The sequence below is a fragment of the Lissotriton helveticus genome, chromosome 9 (genome assembly GCF_964261635.1).
Source record: "Lissotriton helveticus chromosome 9, aLisHel1.1, whole genome shotgun sequence".
Classification (NCBI taxonomy): domain Eukaryota; kingdom Metazoa; phylum Chordata; class Amphibia; order Caudata; family Salamandridae; genus Lissotriton; species Lissotriton helveticus.
In genome coordinates, this window is record NC_136070.1 from 941,617,678 (window position 1) to 941,639,287 (window position 21,610).

Sequence of the window (21,610 nt, forward strand, 5' to 3'; positions counted from 1 at the left end):
TGCCGCTGCATTGAACAAGGACAAAAGGACAGATACAGAAAGCTAGAGGCCACATCTAGACGTGGCTATTTTTTTTAATCAGTTCTTGTCCTAGTGTGCACCTTGCTGTAATTTGAGCCAGCGCCTTGATGTCCCGGGGCATTTGCGTGCTTAAGAAATGTATTAACATAACATAGACTTACCAGCTCTTCTCTCCCCTTTTCTGCCTCATCAATTCTTCCCATCAAATTGCATGAGGAAGCTACAGTCTGTGATATTTTCAAATAAAAAACATTAGAGTCAGTTCACTTTTTCTGCTTCTTTGTTGGAGAGCTTTTTATTCTTTACTAACTTTCCTCCAATCTTTACTCACGTACTTCACCAATTCTCTTTTACATTTATCTTTAATTTTCTTTTCATACTCGTTGGACTTGCCGTCTCTGCAGGGTCATCCCCAAATTTTTTTTTGCCTTCAGCCCTCTTATTTTTCTGAATTTCGTTTTTGTTGTATTAGGACTCTGAACACTTTTCAGCAGCTAACCAATGTTGTGCTCATTCCCTAAAAAATTGTAAAATTGCTTAACACCGATTGGCATATTTTATTTGCTTATAGGTCTCTAGTAAAGTAGTCTACTATATTCCTAGCCCAGGTAAATTAAATGCTACTAGTGGGCCTGCAGCACTTATTCTGCCACCCACTTACGCAACCCTTTAAATATGTCTCAGGCCTGACAGTGTAGCCTGTGTGCAGTTTCAAAGTGCCAAATTTTCATTTCACAACATAAACCTTTTTCCTAGTCTAAAACTCTGTTTTTGATACATAAATGTCACCCCTAGAATGGGCCCTCAACAGCCCAGAGGGAAGGGAACATTTCACTTAAAAAAGTGGAAATTTAAGTTTTACATGTTCTGGTAGTGAAAGCTCAGAAATTAGTTTTCCATTCCTAGGAGGCCTATTTCTCCCATTGAATAACATTGTATTACAATATTGCATTTAATAAGTGGTAACGTTTGCTTGGGAGCAGGAAAAAATTTCATGTTTGGTGTCCAAGGAATTGTAATTCTTATTACTCTTTAATGGTAAAGCAAGATTTTAAGTCACAATTCTGAAATTGCCACTTTTGAAAAGCTGCCATTTTCTTGTCTTAGCCATTTGGTTCCTGCAGCCTGTATCCTGGGTCACATGACTAGGTGTGAGTAGCCATTGGCCTTCGTGTATTCCTCCCAGACAGGCACACTATAGGGGCACTGGGTGTTGGCAGGGTGGGAAATCCAAGCAGGATGGGGGAGCAGAGCTGTGCACAGACCCACTTGCACTTCAAAGCAGCTGCCTCAGCCCTCACACAAAGAACTTCTTGCTAACCTTTTGTGCCCCCAGACATCCTACGACTAGGACAGAGAGGCACAAAATTCCATGGGGGGGAATTCAGAAGTTTCTTCCACTTTAAAGCTGACACCAGGTAAAAAATGTGGACCCTCAGACCCACTATTCAGTTCACTTTTGGATTTCAGAGGGACTATCAAAGAGCTGCCCTGCTGCCTATGACCTGATGTGTACTTTAGAGCACTGCCCTCCTCCCTAAAGCCAACCGAGTGCCCTCAGAGGACTGCCCTGCTGCTTGAGATCTTCTTTTCTGCTTGAACCCAAGACTTCCAGATTTACTCCAAGGGCTAGATGGCTGGCCTCCTGATCAGAGCCTCAGGGACAGAAAATGCTCCAACCATCTTAATCCCACACCTTTACTCAGTTTGAGTGTGACCTGACCATCCAAGTGGTGTCCCTCTAGTCTTGGACCCTTGGAAATGGCGTTAAAGGTGACCAGATAGCCCAAATCAAACACTTGGGTCATAGAACATTTTCAGCCAAAAAGTGCCTTGAAAACCAAGAGGAGACCGGGGCCTACCTGCTCGGCCATCCAACCAAGGTGGATCGGCGGTTGGCCAGACTTCGTGGCAGCTCCTAATACATTATTCTCCCCAGCAGCAAATCCTGTTCAGCAGTTCCTCACAGAAGGGGTATCTGCCTTCGAGAAGTCTTTGTCGGCTTCAGCCTGTAACTTTGTCCTACTGTATATTTTTGACTTCCATAAAAGAGACTAGGGGCCAGATGTAGGAGCCTAAATACCGGTCGGTAACGGCCGATTTCGGCCGTTACCGACCGGTATTTAAGAATTGGCATGTAGGGGCATTTATTTTACAGAATCGGTAAATTTACCGAATCGGTAAATTTACCGAATCTGTAAAATACCGAATCGGTAATTTTATCGATTCGGTAAATCCAAATGTAGGTGGGACTCTTCTGAGTCCCAAAGGCAATACAGATTCGGTATTTTACCACCCAATTCAATTGGGTGGTAAAATACAGAATCAAGGTGTGCATGCACATGTGTGCATACACACCTATGCCATGTGACAGACAGACATGCCCTTAGGGCATGTCTGTGTGCCACATGGCACACATGCCTGTATTTGGGGTGCTAGAGGGTGTCAAAGTGACACCCCCTACACCCTTGCCGGAATCGGTATTTACCGATTCGGTAATTACCGAATCGGTATTTCCCATTGATTCCTATAGGCTTCACAGCCCATAGGAATCAATAAGAAATACCGATTCGGTATTTAGCGAATCGGTAAATACCGAATTTTAAAGAATCGGTAATTCAATTACCGATTCTTCCTACATCTCCCTCCTTCATATTTACCGATTCATAAATACTGAATCGGTAAAATTTGGTATTTATGAATCGGTAAATAAGTTTTTCTACATCTGGCCCTAGGACTGAATGTAGAAAACTTCACTGCAGCTTCATCCAGCGGCTCACTGATGTCGACGTCTCCTCCTCGGCCACCACTGGATGTCTATGCCCCGCTGAACTTTACCTTCTCAGACATTTATTTTTTTACAAAATGTATTCTAAGTCTAAAGTTATGCTGAGACCGGGCCCAGTGCATGTGTCTGAATCGCGCTTCATCGTGGTTGGCCTTAACTTTCGACTTTGCCCCAGTCTCGCATGACTAGATGTCCGCAGTTGGTGCTTTGATCCTATAGGCAGTAGGTTTCTTTTTAATCTTAAAAAATTCATAACTTATATTCTACTGATTGGATTTTTGTTATTTTGGTGTCAAATAATTCACTTACTCTATTTTTCTAGATTGGTGTGGGATTTTTATTGTGTTGTGTTTTCACATTATTACTGTTCAAATGCTGCTTTCATTCTTTACACATTGCCTGTCAGTTAAGCCTGACTGCTTTTGTGCCAAGCTACCAGAGGGTTAAGCAAAGGTTAATTTAGGGACTGTTTGTGCTTCACCTTGACAATAATTGTGGCTGTTGTTTGAGGAGGGCTCATATCCCCCCAACCAGCAACCCCATTTCTCACAATACTCTGCTATGTCTTCTTCGCACTCTTGGAAATTATTTACATTACTTTCGTATTCCTTCCTTGTTTTTTTTTTTCTTTTCTCATAAAGTTATTAGTCTATAAAATAATTATTTGTGAATTTAATAGCAACCGTACTAACAAGCGAATGCTATCCTTGTGCGAATTTGCTAAGAGTAATTCTGTGTCTAAATATAGAAATAAAATCTCAGTTTTTCATGGAGTACTCTACTGGCACGATTAATAACAAACAAGACCTAAGTCACGAAATACTCAACTGTTTCTAAAGTTAATGTCACAGTATTTGGTATAGAAGCCATACATAAACAAAACTGCATTTGTCCAGTTGGTCGTTAAAACCATTTACGTTCAACACACAATAGTTTCCAAATTGTTCATACTGATTTAAACTGGTTAAGCCGATCGTTTTTGAGTATAGTTAGACAATTAATTTAAAGATTCTGAGATACGCCTAATATCGCACAACTTCTATTTTTACTGTGCTCAATTGTGCAGATTTGCACTTTTCTGATGTTTCTAGCTTCTTTCCTATTTCTTTCTTTTCATCCCTCTCCTTTCCTTCTACACTGGACTTTATTTGGCTAGCCCTGTCTTCTTTTCCCTTCCTTCAGTTCAATTTTCTCTTTGCCCTTCCTCACCCTAGTTAATCTATTTGATCATTTTTCATGCAGGCTCTTACTCTGTCAAGCTACCATGGACAGACCCTAATTCATCGAAGAGAGGTAAGTGTATCTTAATACCTAAATACGGTCACTAGTTATTAACTGGTTGAGTGTGGATGCAGAATCGGTAAATCATACAGTACATTTGCCTACCAAATTAAATAGTTAAGTTTCTCTCCCTCTAAAACCATAAATACAGCCTTGTAAGGTTAATCCGGCTTTACATGTGCAACTAATTGTCAAGGGTGTAATATGTGGGATAAATTACAGTCTACTGTACATTAGAGCAATATTTCAAGTCACCAAGGTGGCTTTTAAAAAACAAAATTCAACAATCGCTTTTCTGTTCCTCATCCATCCCTACCCCTGCTGAATTTGTACCACCCCCACTCCTCCTTTGCTCCTTTGCTCCTCTGCTACCCCCCCCACCCCCAAGCATCACGTTCTTTTTTACATTTTTGGGGGCATGTGGGGTGCAGTATTTGCAATTTGCTACTTGGCTGCTCCAATCTTAACATACACGTTTACATAAAAAAAAATTTTTTTAATTTACTGTTCCAAGATATTTACTGTTCCAAGATATGCATTTGCTATCATGGAACTGTACTTCAGAAATAATACTCAAAATGGTGCCCACATCATGCCATTTAGGTATGCATGGGTTGTGATGGTGGGCACGTCTAGGTCATCATGCAGCACCACCATAGCCCCAGGACACAAATGCGTGGTAGCACATGCATGCGTATAGTCCTTTGCACTTTCTTTTTACCGATGCACCCCAGCATTGAATTTAAAATCTGCGATCAACTGGCTTTGCCAATGCTTGTTTTATTCCCTTGCAGCGTCGGTCTTTTAGACCATCTTTATTGTTTCTCCTCCCTCCTGCCTTGGCACAGTTCTATTTGTCATTATAGAAAAATGGCACTGCTTTGGTATTTTATGTGGTGCTTGTGTTCTGTGCAGCTGCATGCCACAGTCAGTTATGATAGACAATAATAAGGAAAGGTTTTGATTGAAGTGAAATACATTTCTCTGGGTCTTGAGGGGGGGGGTGTAATGGAGTGTTTTATACTTTGGTTCCACGGCAGAGAGACAGCGTAAGAAGGGCTGCACTCCAAATTCCCTTGCACTATGAAAGCAGCCATTGGTAAGGACTATTGCACAGTTAACTAGTCGCCATCAATATTTTTTGCAAGCAATTGAGCACATTGTGTCTTTTATACTGCCGTTTTCTGGTGGCAGGTCACAACTGTAATAAGAAAATAAAACACAAAGCTCTATAGGGAGATTAAAAGCTCCCATATAATATAGATGAATTCTTTGGAGCATGGACACATTGTACAAGGTGCTATTATTTAGTAGTAGTACTAGTAGGAAAAACCAAATTCTTTCATCAGACTCAGAAGTGGACATCTAAATCTTGTACCTTTTCTAGATGCCCTGCTCATTAGAAAGCAAAAATCTTGCCTAAAACTGCTCAGTAGAAGGGCTACATTTCAGAAAGTCATGATCCAAAAAGTTGCATTCAATATGGTGGCCATCTTGCTTCTGTATTGTGGGTCTCAAAGCCCACCTCTCACATTGTTCCTTCCATCCTTACCTTTATCCCTTCCTTCAGCACCTCATACAACCAGTCACGGCTGTCATTAATCGCGGATTCGGGGGTTGCGTAGGGGAGGTCGGGAGGGGGGGAGTTAATTTAATAATAAATAAGAAAATGTACCTGTCCGCTGGTCGGGTCCCGCATTTTCTCGACTCCTGCCTCCGGCAGGAACAGGAAGCAGGCAGCCTCCCTCCCCTAAGCCAATCACAACGCTGCAATGGCAGCGTTGTTATTGGTGGGGACGCCGCCCAGCCGGGGGCTTACGAGGAGGCCATGTTCTCCATGGAGAAATGGCAAAGTGCGCATGACTGGTTTGGGCCAAACAGTCATTGCGCCCTCAGAAGTGGGCACACCACTCCTCCACTGCTCGCAGAGCAGTCCCGCCCACCAGCAACTAAACATAAAATGGTAATAATGGGATGTTATTACCATTTTATGTTTCTGCTTCTCGCACTGCGAGAAAGCAGTGGTACAACTTTGGTCCAGCACAGTGGAGGATCCGCCCCTGCATACAACTTTCATGTTGTGAATCATTTTTATTTGTAACTATTGTTCTGAATGTCTATTGTAAAGATACCTGCAACCTCACATGTTGTCTGTCAGCCCTCTGTGCAGTCCTCCACTGTATTCTGTACACCCCATAAAAATAAAGTAAATCTGGAAGTAGGTGTGATGTTTCTGGTGGATTGCTGTATCTACACTCTCCTACAACTGTTATACTAGTTGGTTAGGGTTTTTCTTTGGCCAGTGAGGCACTTAACTTCACCCCTTCACTCGATTTTCCAATCACAAGTGTTTAAGTCAGGTTCCACCATCAAAACTTACTAGGAACCCTGCCTGGGTCGACAGATTTTTTTATTACCTGCTGAGAAGTGTAAAGAGTATCAGACATGGCATCAATTTATCAAACCAAATAACTAACTCGGAAAGAGCACAGACTACAGATTCAATTTAGGGGATTTATTACAAAGCCAAAAACAACTGAATATACAAGCACCTCAAGACGAGGTAGTAAAAATACATTGGAACGAATAGAAAATCAAACCTAGATTACTCTACTCCGGTGAATCATGAAAAGAATAAACAACTCTAGAAATAGAACACAAGCAAGGACTGCTCCAGCATTTAAGTCAGACTTCATCTGTGGCTAGGAAGTAAAAGCATTAGACGATCCCTACTCTACTTCTAAGGTGACATCCCTTCTTAGCAATTCCCAGGCAAAATCAGTTAAAGGTGTCAGCTTGTGAAGACTTCCTAAGAAGGACATTAAAAGAGTAAATAAGTAGCCCAAGCTTACATTCTACGATGCTCCTTCCAGATCGATCTTTTGACCCCCTTCTCCTAACTCATCCTGTCTCCTTCTGCCTCTCCTCCTTCGGGGCTCTTTCCCTAATACAAAATGCAAAGATGTAAACACGCCCATAGATCACCTCATGCTAACAGACACCTCTCCTAGGTAGTTTTCCACCATCCTCTCTAGAAGTAGTCCGATGACCTTGGTTCCCAGGCCTCCTCAACGAGAAAGAACACTGGCTCTCAATTATCGACCTTCTGTTTACAATGTTTCTCTTCTCCTCCATGCCTAACAACTAAAACAAAAGGCATTTGTTCCAACTAACAAAGGCAGCTTCTTCCACCTGCAACTGAAACGTGAGAACAGAACATCCTTGCATACACATGAAATTCGCTTACTACCTCCAAATAAGAGAGCTTACCAGGGCACTTACATTTCCAGGCCTGCACAATTCGGCCAACATAAGAATAAACGAACAGACCTTTCATGAGCACAACATGGACATTTCATTTAGGCCTTTAACATCAAATAATTCACACATGTTAATAATGCTGCATCTGCAAGCAACTTCATTTCATTACATCTTAAGCATAATTCATTATTCTTTCGTGCAGTCTTCATCATGGTGCATGTTTAAATGTAATGCATTTCATTACACATAGCTATTTCATTAAGCAATTGCAATAGACGTCCGAAGGTTACAGTTTCGAATGCAAGTGCAAATTCATTTCTCCTTTGCATGGCACGAAATACTTTTTTATTCATATACTTTCACATCTTTGTTATTACAACACATTTCTACTAATCAAAATTTATACAACACAAGAATATATGGGGATGCAGACTATCCATGATTCTGGTGCACCCCTACAATTTCAGAGCACCATCGCGCTCCATCACAATGATTGGTGTCATCAGTGTACCCACCAATCAAATTCAATTCAGTGAGACACCGAGCAAATGTTCCTGCATTACAAGCATATCAGGTCAAAGGCTGTGGCAGTCGGTGACCCTCAAAGTGAAGGATCGCTGAGCTAGTACCAAACCCAGTGGTAGGCACTGTGATAAATGACAATGCCTTTAGACTCACAATTCAAAGCTCTCAATCATGGATTGTTAACAGATTTTATAATGGACTGAGAGCTCCAGAATTAAGGCTGAAGGCAAAGCGAGTTTCTCACAGTTCCTGTCAGTGGGCAAAAAAGGTAAAAATAAATGAAAAACAAACGTACCTTTTTCGTCTTGATTGCAGTCAGCGCAAATCCTCCTAGAGCCCCCGCCAGCTCCCCTCTCCAAATCCCTACGTTGCTTTCATGCGGCAGATGAGCAGCATGAGAGCAGTGCCAGGATTGGCTGGAGCGGGCTGCCCCAACCCTCCTGCAGGCACAGGGGGCCTCTGCGTGCTCTCCTCCCGGCTGTTTAAGACAGCTAGATCGACAGGTTTACACTGAGCATGTCATGATGGCCATCGCAAGACAGCCGGCCAAAGAGTCATGCTTATTATAAACTGAGGGAGTGAGCACCACTCCCCTGCTGCCAGTCAGCAGCAGCCCGCCCCCAAACACTGCTCAGACTGGGAGCAGTGAAAAATAAAATGGCAATTCATTTTATTACCATTTTATGTTTTAATTTTACTGCACTAACAGCAGTGGGGTGACACTCCTCTGCCCTAAGGGTGGGGCAACCGCTGGTCAAAGGCTATACCTGTGGTTTCCTCCAATAATTTTAGAAGTGGGGAACTACTCGGCATTCAGCGGCAGAACTTTATGTTAATGCCACACTAGTAAAACTTTGCAAAGGCTGCAATTCACAACCTGGCCGCAGTACCACATTTAAGCCGGACGTTGGTCACTGATTTTTCTTCCAATAGGGGAAGTAGAAAAGTTCCTGCATAACGGGAAGATTACTTTTTGCTTTTCAGAAATAAATTCACTCTGTGATGATTCATGTTTATTAGAAATTGGGTTTCTGGTTGGCAGAGGTATGCCATGGAAAAACATAGGAGGCCCCCTGAGTCAGGATAGTGGGGAGAGCAGGGAAAATACAATAGCTAACAACAAGAACAGTCTCCCCAATAGCTACTTTCAAAAGGGTAGTATGTCCATAAGTACACATGTCCCATAGACAAGTAGTTTTCAAAGTTTATTATATTTTCTAATACATGTAAAACATTAATATAAATGACATATAAGTATCACATATACAATGAAGTTATCATAAAAACCACAGTAGTGGACATCAGTTGTTATGGAGCCCCATAACCATGATGAGAGAGACAATGAACAGTATGCATATACAAAAATTCTAAACAATACACAAACATGGGACAGTGAGTCACTACATAATAAACAACAAAACAGACTATAGTGACATATGTAGAATATACTGTACATGTAGATTACAAATACACAGGAAATGCGCCGGCGCGCGTTTTGGAGGTAAGAAATGTTTTTGCCTATTCCTTTATCAGGGCGCTAAGAAATCAAGTAGGGTGGTGGCCATCCAAGATACGTGCACTATTCCTGGATGTGCAGTAAAGGGGGCTCAATATGAATACATACTACATACGTCTGCACTTTTCTCAATACATTTGAATTGACCTGAGATATCCAGTCCTTCTTTAGGAAGATCAGACTCAATAAATTCTTTGCACACAGAAATGTGACAGGTAACATCAATAAGACAGGTCTGCGTCCGAGCTCCACTTCCACCCCCACCCTAGAGCAGATGGGACCAGAGGTGGGTATTTTTGAGAATATTGTGTACGCCAAAGTCCAAACTATGATGCAACACGTTGCTAAACCCCCGCACAATATGAATTTCGAGGAATATAATGCCATTAAAAATCTGTCATTCAATCAGGAGGTCACTATCAAATCAAGTGACAAGGGGGGTGCCATTGTAGTCATGGATAGTACTGAATATAAAGAACAGATTTAGATGATGTTGAATGTTCCTGAACATTATGTCAAAGTTAACACATATCCTGAGCAGAGAATGAAAACTGAAATACTCAAAATCTCAGCTCAGCAGGTCAAAAATCCAGCAACGCAGCAGTCCAGCAGAGTGGCAGTCCTTTCAGCAGCACAGCAGTTCTTCCTTCTGGCAGAGTGGCCACAGGTCCAGAAGTGTATTGAAGTTATGGTGGTAGAGGTCTAGTACTTATACCCAGTTGTGCCTTTGAAGAATATAGCACCTTACATCGCATGCGCTTACAAAGCATGCGATTACCACGCGTCGTTACAACGACAGCATTGATACATCATAGTACATTATAACGCAAGTCGTTCCATCAACTTGCTGTAGGGGGTGCGCTGAATTTAGGAATACTATAATTTACTATTCCAGCTCCAATGTGCGCAACAGTAGGGAAGGTGTTGGAATAGTAAATTATATTATTCCTTAGTTATGTTATGTGAAATTATTTATAAGGCACAGCGAATACCCGAGGGTGTCTTGGTGCTGAAGCAGAAGCGGCGAGAGGGGTGGAAGTGAAATCATTGATTACTCCAGTATTGGAACTGTCATAGATTCCCATAGCTTGTATCATTCCCTGGCGTCGGAATGGGAGTCTCGGTAACCAAAATAACATAGCAGTAGGTACAAAAGAGAAAGAAAAAGGCCTAGGCCTCATTCCCTTTTGTAGCATAGCCATCTCTTTTTGCAAAGAGACCAAAGTAAAGCAACAACCAATCAGATTAGCCTCACCCAATAGAACCCTCCTGAGAGAACCTCAGAGCCTCAGATTTTCTACCGCACGTTGTGCTAAGGGAGTCTCTTTTGAGCTCTGCTCATTTCAACTCTAGTTGACTATTTATCAGCAGTTTTTTCTTCAGAATTGTTTTATATTTCATCTTGGAATGTCTGACAAGGAGAAGAGAGCCCTCTTTAAGGCTTGTTCTACCTGTAGCAAGAAGAGGTTGTATGTGGATGGACTGTCATAAGGACTGCATATATTGCCTGTACCCTGACCACAAGGCAGCGGACTGCAAGATCTGCCGCACCTTTTCCACAAAGACTCTCCGGGATCGTGAGGGTCGCCTCCTCACTTAGCTCCAAAAGCTGAAGTCGAGGAAGGAAACACTGTCAAGTGACAGCGAGGATTCATCATCTGCCACTTCATCCAGAAGGTCAGTCAAGAGGGGTAGGGCTTCCCTTTCACCTTCTACAGACCGCCACGCAAAGGCCTCAAAAAAGACCCCTGTGAGTCTGAGAGCCGGAGTCCTAGCAAATCTCCTCACCGTGGTGCAAAGGAGAGGGAAGGACTACCTTCAGCTACAGCGGGGGTGGATTTCGCTAAAGCTTTCAAAAAACCTTCTTCTCTATCATCTGAGAAGTCTGACAAGGATTCCAAATCATCGACGACGTTGCAGAAGACTCCGTCAACGAAAGCTACAAAAATTCAGGTGATAAAAGTACCACAGTCGACGGGCTCGTCGACGGTGCCTTCAAGTCTACACATTTCGACGTCAGTGTCGACGGGCTCGTCGATGACGATTACTGCAACATCGCCGAAGATATCGACGTGAGTGTGGACGACGATGGCGACGACGACTGTGTCGTCGACGAAAGCTTCTACGCCGCCGCCGATGACAAAGACGACGGCAGGAGTGTCGACGGTGTTGTCGACGACGCTCATCTCTTCGTCAACGATTCACCCGTCGACGGTGGATCTCCCGTCGACGACCGCATCCACGATGGTTTGTCTTTCATCCCCACCGCCGATGGTACCGTTGACGACATCTTCGTCGAAGGAGAGAATAACTATTTCTTTAACCCCTTCACTGCGGGGCTGTTTCCCCCCGCTGTGCTGGGGGGCGGGGGGTGCGCACAGCGCCCATGACGACGTCGGCTCGTCATGAGCCACGGCGCTTCGGTGCTCATGACCAGCTGAGCTCGTCATGACCACGCCCGTTCCAATGAAACGCTCAGCACAGCAGGGGAATCAGCCCAGCATGCGAGCGTTCCATTTAACAAGCGCGGTCATGACGAGCTGAGCTCGTCATGAGCACCGGAGCGCCGTGGCTCATGATGAGCTGACCTCGTCATGAGCACAGGAGGGGTTAAAGAGAATAACGCCGGATATGACATCTCCAAGGAGGGTTACCCCCTTGCCTACCGCACTGTTGCTTGAAGAAGAAGAAGACTCTGAGGGAGATGAACAGGATTCTTTTGGCTATGCCCATAGCCCCTCACACTTTTGGTAAAATTCCAGGACACTGATTCTGAAGGTGAATACCTTCATGAGCACTCATACCAGCAATCCTTTCATCGTCAGGAAGACGCAGGCCAAGAGATGATTTCAGACTCTTCTTCCCTCTTGGCAGATCTTCAGAACATGTTGCTGGATTATAGAAAGAGAATCTCTCAAACTTCTCCTCCTCCTTATTTTTCTGAAGTGCATGATGTGTCTGCTCCACCAGCTTCTTAGGTGGTTTCGCCTGGAGCACCATCCCAGATGGTATCACAGCCACAGGTATCCAGCCCAGGTATACCTCCAGTGGTTTAGGGAGAACAGGACGATTCCTCAGACGAGGATCAAGACGATGGCAACAGACCTGACCAGTGTGTGGAGTGGGATGATTACCTGATTCCTGACCCAGCTTCTCCTACTCCGGATCCATTTGATTCTCCCCCGGCGGACATTGGGAGTTTCACAAACTGATGGAAAGAACCTCAAGTAGATTTAAGCTTCCTATGCCTTCTGTTCAAACAGAATGCTTGCTTTATGATTTTAAGGAACCCCTTAGCAAAATGGTCCGTTCCATTCCCATTGTCAGCGATGTCTGGGACGAAGGGTTGAAGGCAATGAAAAATCCGGCTACTGTCATCCCAGTCTTGCCACGCCTGGAGGAAAAATACAAGGCCCCTGATGATAGTCCAGCATCCTTAATAGGTCAGCTGAAGCCGGATTCAGTAATATCGCAGGTGGCTCAAAGAAAGTCACGCAATCCTTCTGCACCCCTGACGACTCCTCCTGATAAAGAAGGCAGACGTCTAGATAATGCGGGGAAAAGGTTTTCTTAGATGGCGAGCCTTTTGATTAGGGCAGCTAATGCGTTGGTGATCCTTGGCAAATACATTCACCAGATGTGGTGCAACCTCTCACCATATTTAGACCAACTGCCACAGGAATCCAAGGTGGAAGCAAAGAAGATTTTACAGGAGGGTGAGGTTACATCTGCGGAGGTGATCAACTGCGCAATGGATATTGCCACGATGGATTTCCGCTCTCTGGCAGGCGCAGCTGTTCTTCGTCACCAAAGCTGGCTCAGGGCAACATGGTTCCGACCGGAGGTCCATAACAAAATCCTGGACCTTCCGTTTGATGGTGAGGCATTATTTGGCAAACATATTGATGATGCCCTCCAAGACATAAAAAAAGGATATGGAGACGGCAAGATCCGTGGGAACTCTACAGTATCGGAAGGCTCCTATCCGTGGAGCCAGAGGAAAGAGTACCACCTCCTACAGGGGTTCATACCAGCAGCAACGGTATTCTTCTTATGGTTCAACACCTCAATCTTATTGTCAGTCTTATCATCAAAGGCAAGGCCAGACCTCTTCTTTCTCGAGGAATAACTCCAGAGGAAAGAAGAGGAAAGAAGAATCGCCAGGGGTGTGACACCACCAAAAGACAGTAGCGGCATTCTGGCTCTGCTTGCTGTACCCTCCTCACCAAAAACATCTGTGGGAGGCAGGGTGTCTCGATACCTCGACAACTGGAAACAAATCACATCAGACCGTTGGGTACTCAACACCATTCATAGTGGCCATACGCTGGAGTTTGTACATTTCCCACCTTCCAAGCCCCCTGCCGCCATGCCTTCGAAACTTCTGCGTGTTCTCCGGCTAGAGCCGGTCCCTTTTTCTCAAAAGGGAGAAGGTTTCTATTCCAGGTTTTTTCTGGTCAAGTAGACGCTGGAGAAATGGTGCCCTATTTTAGATCTCAGGGAGCTAAACACCTTTCGGATGGTGTCTCTTCAGGATATTTTGCGTCTCCTCAACTCGGGAGACTTCATGGCCACTCTCGATCTCGAAGATGCATATTTTCACATACCCATTCATCCAGCCCACTGGAGGTTTCTACGGTTTACAGTAGCCAAGAGCCACTTTCAGTTCAAAGTCCTTCCTTTTGGACTTCGGTCTGCTCCGAGGATCTTTACCAAGGTGCTGACACCGGTGGCAGCCTTCCTTTTAGGCAACATTTTCAAGTCTTCCCCTACCTGGACGATTGGTTGCTGAAGGCCTTGACCAGGCATGCAGCGGAAGGAACAGTAGATGCCTGTACGAGACTGTTTAGCAGTCTGGGCCTGACTCTCAACAGGGAGAAGTCATCTCTCTGCCTGCCCACAAAAGCACAATTCCTGGGAGCCACCCTGGACACGTCTCTCAGCAAGGCTTCTCCATCCTTTGAAAGGCAAGAGAAACTGATGTCTATGGCTCATCTGTTATGAAAAAAAAACGTGTCTTTCAGTACGCCGTTACAAGTCCCTTCTAGGACTGATGTCCTTGTGCATTCCTCTAATACCCCACTGCAGGTTGCGTATGCGGCCCCTTCAGGAGCAGCTCGACATGCAATGGCAGCAAGTTCACGGGTATTTCGACGACAAGGTAGTGATCACGGCGGCAATGAAAAAAGCAGCCTTGTGGTGGACGAAGGAAGAAAATGTATCCCAAGGTCTATCCTTCGTAATAAATCCGGCTCCTTAAGTAGTCACTACAGATGCCTCGCTGGAAGGCTGGGGTGCGGTGCTTCAAGACTTGCAGGTAAGCGGGCATTGGTTGCCTCAACACCGCCTTCTTCATATCAACCTCCTGGAACTCAGGGTGATTCGTCTGGCACTGCAAGCTTTTCTTCCACGGTTGTAGGGTTCAGTAGTTCTTGTCCGCACAGACAATACCACTGCCATGTATTACATGAACAAGGAAGGGGTACCAGATCTCTTCCGTTATCGCAGGAAGACCATAGGATTTGGGAGTGGGCGATCCTACACGGAATATCACTGCAGGCAGAACACCTTCCAGGGGTCCAAAGCGAAAGGTCGTCAGTCAGCCACGAATGGGAACTAAACCAGACTATCTTGGAGGAAATTTTCCAGAGGTGGGGCAAACCATCAATAGACCTCTTTGCCACCCCCGAGAACAAAAAATGCCAGTTTTATGCAAGCAAGCTTCACCATCGCGGATCTCTAGGGAATGCGCTTTCGATAGCCTAGTCAGGCGCATTTGTATACGCCTTTCCCCCATTCTCAGGAAGATCAAAACTGAACCATGCAGGATGATCCTAATGTCTCCAACTTGGCTGAGGCAGTTTTGGTTCACAGAGCGTCACCTTCTCTCTCTGGACCCTCCACGTCCTCTACGGATGGTCCCAGATCTTCTCACGATGTCCCAGGGCCAGGTCTGGCATCCGGATCCTCGCTCCTTACACCTGTCAGCATGGCTCCTGAGCAGCGAGAGTTTCTTTGACTAGGTCTCTCAGAAGAGATAAAGGAAGTTCTCTCTCAGGCTACAGCTCCTTCGACTAACAAGACGTACCGTTTGAAATGGAAACGATTTTGTATCTGGTGTCAGCAGGAACATATTGACCCTTTTTCGTCTCAACCTCACCAGGTTCTTCCTTATTTCCTATCTTTGGCCTAGGCGGGACTGGCTCATTCATCCATAAAGGTTCATTTGGCTGTCGTATCTCGCTATAGACGCACTACATCTGGACCTTCTCTTTGGTCAGTCAGGATTATTAAACAATTTCTCAAAGGCCTATTTAGTCTTTCCTCCAGTGAGGCCTCCCACGTGGCATTTGAATTTGGTTCTCTCCCAGCTCATGAAGCATCCCTTTGAACCAATTCATCAAGCAGATATGAAATTTCTCTCGTGGAAGTTGGCGCTCCTTCTAGCTCTCACTTCGGCAAGAAGAATTGGTGAGTTACAAGCGCTAACGATCCAGGAACCTTTCCTCCAATTCAAAAGGAATACAGTAATTCTAAGGACTAATCCAAAGTTCATACCTAAGGTGCCTTCGGACTGTCATTTAAATGAGCCAGTGATTCTTAAGGCTTTCTTTCCTCAGCCTTCTACGCCGGCGGAGAGGGCACTCCACTCGCTGGATGTTCAGAGATGCTTGAAATTTTATCTGAACCGTACTAAAGAATTTCGAAAATCTTCTCAATTGTTCATGGCATTTAGTGCTCCCTGCAAGGGCTTACCCCTCTCCAAACAGAGGACTGTCAGTGGGTAACCAGTGCTATACAGTTCTGTCATTCAGCAGTGGGCAAGCCTCTAGAAGGCCGAGTCAGAGCACACTCTACAAGATCCAAGGCTTCGTCTATGGCTCTCTTTGCGGGAGTCCAGATTAAAGATATCTGCAGGGTTGCAACTTGAAGCAGCACACACACCTTCACAAGACATTACTGCCTGGAGACCTCGGCACAAGAAGACACGGCTGTAGGCCAATCAGTCCTGAGGTACCTCTTTCATTGAGTGGTGTTCTTTCCTTTCTTCCCTCCTTCCTTTCTTTATTGTGATTAGCACATTTTGCTATATGTTCTTAATGTTATTGCACTGTTGATTAATGTTTTAGTTGCATGTAAATATATTTAAAAAAAAATATTAGAATAGAGAAAAGAGACGAAGAGATGTCAATGAGGGAGCAAAATGTGCTTCTGACTGCTAGCTACTCTGATACAAGCTATGGGAATCTATGAAAGTTCCAATACTGGAGTAAGAAAACAAGTTACTTACCTGTAACTTTGGTTCTCCAGTATTGGTAACTTTCATAGATTCCCATGCGACCACCCTCCTCCACTGGGAAAGCTCAGCCCTCAGCAGGTTTTTGGTTATACTGTTACACAACGGCTCCGAAAATCTGAGGCTCTGAAGTTCTCTCAGGAGGGTTCTATGGGGTGAGGCTAATCTGATTGGTTGTTGCTTTACTTTGGTCTCTTTTGCAAAAAGAGATGGATATGCTACAAAAGGGAATGAGGCCTAGGCCTATTTTCTTTCTCTTTTGTACCTACTGCTATGTTATTTTGGTTACCGAGACTCCCATTCCGACGACGGGGAATGATACAAGCTATGGGAATCTATTAAAGTTACCAATACTGGAGAACCAAAGTTACAGGTAAGCAATTTGTTTTCTTAAAAAGCCAGGTTTTCAGCAGTCTCCTAAATTGAGACAGGGAGGGAGCTGGTCTGAGATTGGGTGGAAGGAGATTCCAGGCTGTCGCAGCTCTAACCACAACGCTGTTGTCCGCCTCCCCCCGTTTCGCTCCGAGGCCACCGAAGTCATCTGCGGCGTCCCGCAAGGATCTTCACTCAGCCCCACCCTCTTCAACATCTACATGAAACCTCTCGCAGCCATCGCACGCCAGCACAACCTCAACATCATCTCTTACGCCGACGACACCCAGCTGATCCTCTCCCTCACCAGAGACCCCGACACCGCCAGAACCTGCCTACACCAAGGGATGAAAGACGTCGCCGAGTGGATGAAGGACAGCCGCCTGAAACTGAACTCGGACAAGACGGAAGTCCTCATCCTGGGATCTTCGCCCTCGCCTGGGACGACTCCTGGTGGCCCCCAGCCCTGGGCACCGCACCCAAGCCAACCGACCACGCACGCAACCTGGGCTTCATCCTGGACCCCTCCCTCTCGATGACCAGACAAGTCAACGCCGTCTCCTCATCGTGCTTCAACGCCCTGCGTATGCTTCGCAAGATCTTCCGCTGGATCCCGACCGAGACCAGGAAGACTGTCACCCAGGCACTCGTCACCAGCCGACTGGACTACGGAAACGCCCTCTACGCCGGAACCACAGCCAAGCTACAGAAAAGACTCCAGCGCATCCAGAACGCCTCCGCCCGACTCATCCTGGATGTCCCCCGACGCAGCCACATCTCCAGCCACCTGAGGAACCTGCACTGGCTCCCCGTCGACAAGAGGATCACGTTCCGGCTCCTCACCCACGCGCACAAGTCTCTCCACGACCTGGGCCCCAAGTACCTCAACGACCGCCTGACCTTCTACACGCCCACCCGCCAGCTACGGTCCACCAGCCTCGCCCTCGCAGCCGTACCACGCATCCGAAGAGCCACCGCCGGAGGAAGATCCTTCTCTTACCTGGCTGCCAAGACTTGGAACTCCCTCCCCATCCACCTTCGGCTGACCCAGGACCATCTCGCCTTCAGGAAACAACTCAAGACCTGGCTGTTCGAGCAGTAGCATACCCCTCCCCCCAAGCGCCTTGAAACCCTCCCGGGTGAGTAGTGCGCTATACAAATGGCATGATTGATTGATTGATTGATTGTTGCCACCCCATTTAGATTTTTTAAATCTGATAGTATTTGCTCTAAAAGAACCTGCTGATCTTAAATTTCTTAAGGGAGTGTACCATGAATGGGCCTTCTTGAGAAACCAGGGTCCTGAATCATGGAGAGCCTTATAGGTCAGGCAAAGGGCTTTAAATTTGATCCTGTTTTTGACTCTCAAAGAATGGAGATCCTTGAGAGCGGTGGAACCGAATGATGCCTAGGTACGTCCAGAAATAGCCTGGCTGCCAAATTCTGAAGGACCTGCAACTTATTTAGATATTGGGCTTGTAGAGAGACTGTTACAATAATCAATTTTAGATAAAACAAGAGTGGAAATTGCTGACTTCCTGACTGACATAGGGAAAAATATGAAGATTTTTTTAGTATTCTTAGGATGTTATATGAGGAAGACACCACCGTGTTAATTTGGTTTCCAAAGAGAAAGTGTTCATCAATCATGACACCTGTTGGTAAGCACGCCCCCTACAACAAGTCGATGTAAAGACTTGCGTTGTAATGTATTGCGATGTAACAGCGCGGTCGTTGTAACGACTGCGTTGTAATTGAATGCGTTGTAACACATGCGATGTAATGGCTGTTTACCTCCTTTGAAGTGGGGGAGACTTCTAAGAGAGCGTTGAAGTGCACAGAAGTCCACCCTTCCTGCTCTGGCTCCAGACTCACAACAGAGGGGTATGTAGCCCATTTGTATGCCATACAACAACGTCTCAATAGGTAATGTTCATAGACAATTATGTAAATCATGTACAATAATTGCAAAAAGGGAGAATCAGCGAGACATCAATGATTATTTGAAATTGTAAAGAGCAGTTTGTATTTAAGGGGAATGATTACAAAAAAACAATATCAGCACTATTTACATCGAATGTGGGTGTAACCCATAGAATCTTGTGCACAACAGTGCTCGTGCAAATGTGTGAACGGCGCAAGTGACAAGTGAGATAAGGAAAAACAGCAGAAGCGGTGCAATGATTATGACCTCACATATTACACCACTTATGACATGGACATGGTGACATCACTGATAACATCTCAAAAGACATCACCGATCGCATTATCCACAAAAAAGACTCATACACCCACTCCACCCACACAACCACTCACATACCCATTCACAGGCCCATACTAGTACTCTCACAATCATTCATCCATAGGGCCACTCCGACACCCACTCACTCACTCATTGAGCCTGATCATTCAACTACTCACTCAGCCATACAACCACTCACACACTAACTCCCACACCCACACAACCACTTAATACCCATTCACACATCCATACAACCACTCGCAGCCACTCACTCACCCATACAGCCAATCCCACAGATACCCACTCTTCCATACAGCCACTCACACAACAACTCACTTAACCAAACACTCACTCAAACAGTCACTCACTCACCCATACAGCCACTTACACTCCCAGTCACTCACTCATACAGCCATTCAGACGCCCATTGACACACCCATACAATCACTGAAACACCTACTCACCCGCTAAGTTTCCCACACAGCTACTCAGATACCCAATTATACACCCCTACCGCCGTTCACACATCTATACTGTCACTCAGACACCAACTCATACAAGAATACACACAGTGACTCACATAAACTATGTTGAAAAAAGGAATCACTCATTAGTAGTGCCCAAAGTATACTAATGTAACCTTTTTTCTGTGAATATATATATATGTATATATATGTACATGTATATATATATATTTGTGTGTGTGTGTATATATATATATATATGATGTCATTAGTGATGTCACTGACCATGTCATGAGTGATGTTATAAGTGAGGTCATAAACCATGTGTTGCATGGGCATAGGTTATAATTAGCTCAGGTAACTATAACTGCGGAATTTCTATGATTTTATAGAAAAGAAATATGAGCCTAACTATAACTTGCTTGTAACCTTTGTTTTTGTTGTGAATTTCAAAGGTTTTTAAAAATTATATTTCTTAACTATAACATCCCTGTAACTTTTCTTTTTTTACGTGAATTTCAAAGGTTTTTTAAATTTTATTTCCTAACTGTAACCTGTAACCTTTGATAGAAAGTGTGTAAGAGAGTGCATGTGTGTCTCAGTGGGTATGCGAGGTAGTGCATGAGTATCTCAATAGGTGTGTGAGTGTATGTATGTGTCTGGGTGTGGCTGCATAAGTGTCTCACTGGGTGGGCGAGTAGGTGCATGACTGTCTGAGCGCTTCTTTGAGTTGGTGCGTGACTGTCTGTGTGGGTGCATGAGTATTTGAGTGAGTGTCTGAATAGGCTTGCAAGTACCTCCAAGAGTGTGTAAGTCTGTCTGTGAGTGAGTGCATGAGTGTCTGAGTGGGTCTGTTGATGGATGGGTAAGTCTCTGAGTGGGTCTGTGAGTTGTTATGTGAATGGATGTAAAGGTCTGTGAGTGAAAGCATAAGTGTCTGAGTACATCTGTTAGTGGGTTTGTGAGAGTCTCAGTGGATCTGTCAGTGGGTGTGTAAGTGCCTGAGTGTGTGAGTGTAACTCTAAGTATCTGTGTGGATGTGTCAGTATATGTGTGAGTGACTCAGTCACAAAGTAACCGCACCTGCCCTTTTATCCAACAAGAGTTCATAGTTTTGCACAAACTATCTACCCAAGTGGAGTTCATTCTTCCTTGTTAATTTCTAAGTGCTACCTCCTCCGGTAAATGTCCAGTACGTATTTTACACTACAGCTGCATAATGGAGCATGAGGAAATGTCACTAGTGACCTTGTGTGCATTTTGGCAACGTGATAGCTCTTGGTGCATCTTTATCCAGAAATATAATGATATACAGCAAGCATTGGTGACTAAGTCTTAATGACTGCACATCCATCAAAAATAATTGGCTGTAATCAAAAACAAAATGTCCATAATAACAATGTTCAGATGGTGCTGTCGTGCTATGCAACAAGTCACCTTAGGTGCTAATCGGCCACACCCCACAATGTGAAGTGTGGTTACAAAGTCCAAAGAGGATAAGAGCACTCAAGCACACAATAATCCATTGTTTGTGAATCAACCTCTTGTTAAGTAATGTGCTGTTGAAAATGAACAGATCCAGTCCACAGAAGTTCAATCCTTCGTTTACTTCAAAGTCAAACAAGTCCAAAACACTGCAGCTGACACTCGTCCTCTTGGACTTTTTCCTGGCTATAAATCAAAGTTCAACTGGAAACTCTTAAAGCCTCCTCACAATTTCTGTCACAAAATAGTGTATTGTTCTCCGTGAAGTAACTATTCCAGACTGTTCCAGTGATGGACAGTACTTCATGTGCAATCCCCAACGTCTGTCGATTTTAGTCTGATCCTGGGAAAGTATGGC

At 44.7% G+C, this 21,610-nt stretch overlaps 1 protein-coding gene across 3 annotated transcripts in view; it reads left to right on the plus strand.

The window, feature by feature from the left end:
• LOC144783075 (SPARC-related modular calcium-binding protein 1-like) overlaps positions 1 to 21,610 on the plus strand; it is a 419,240-nt gene that overhangs the window by 209,760 nt on the left and 187,870 nt on the right. For all 3 annotated transcript variants that reach the window (XM_078662241.1, XM_078662242.1, XM_078662243.1), the window contains exon 5: positions 4,052 to 4,102. In XM_078662241.1, the coding sequence (XP_078518367.1) occupies positions 4,052 to 4,102 (51 nt within the window). The remainder of the gene's footprint in view (positions 1 to 4,051; positions 4,103 to 21,610) is intronic.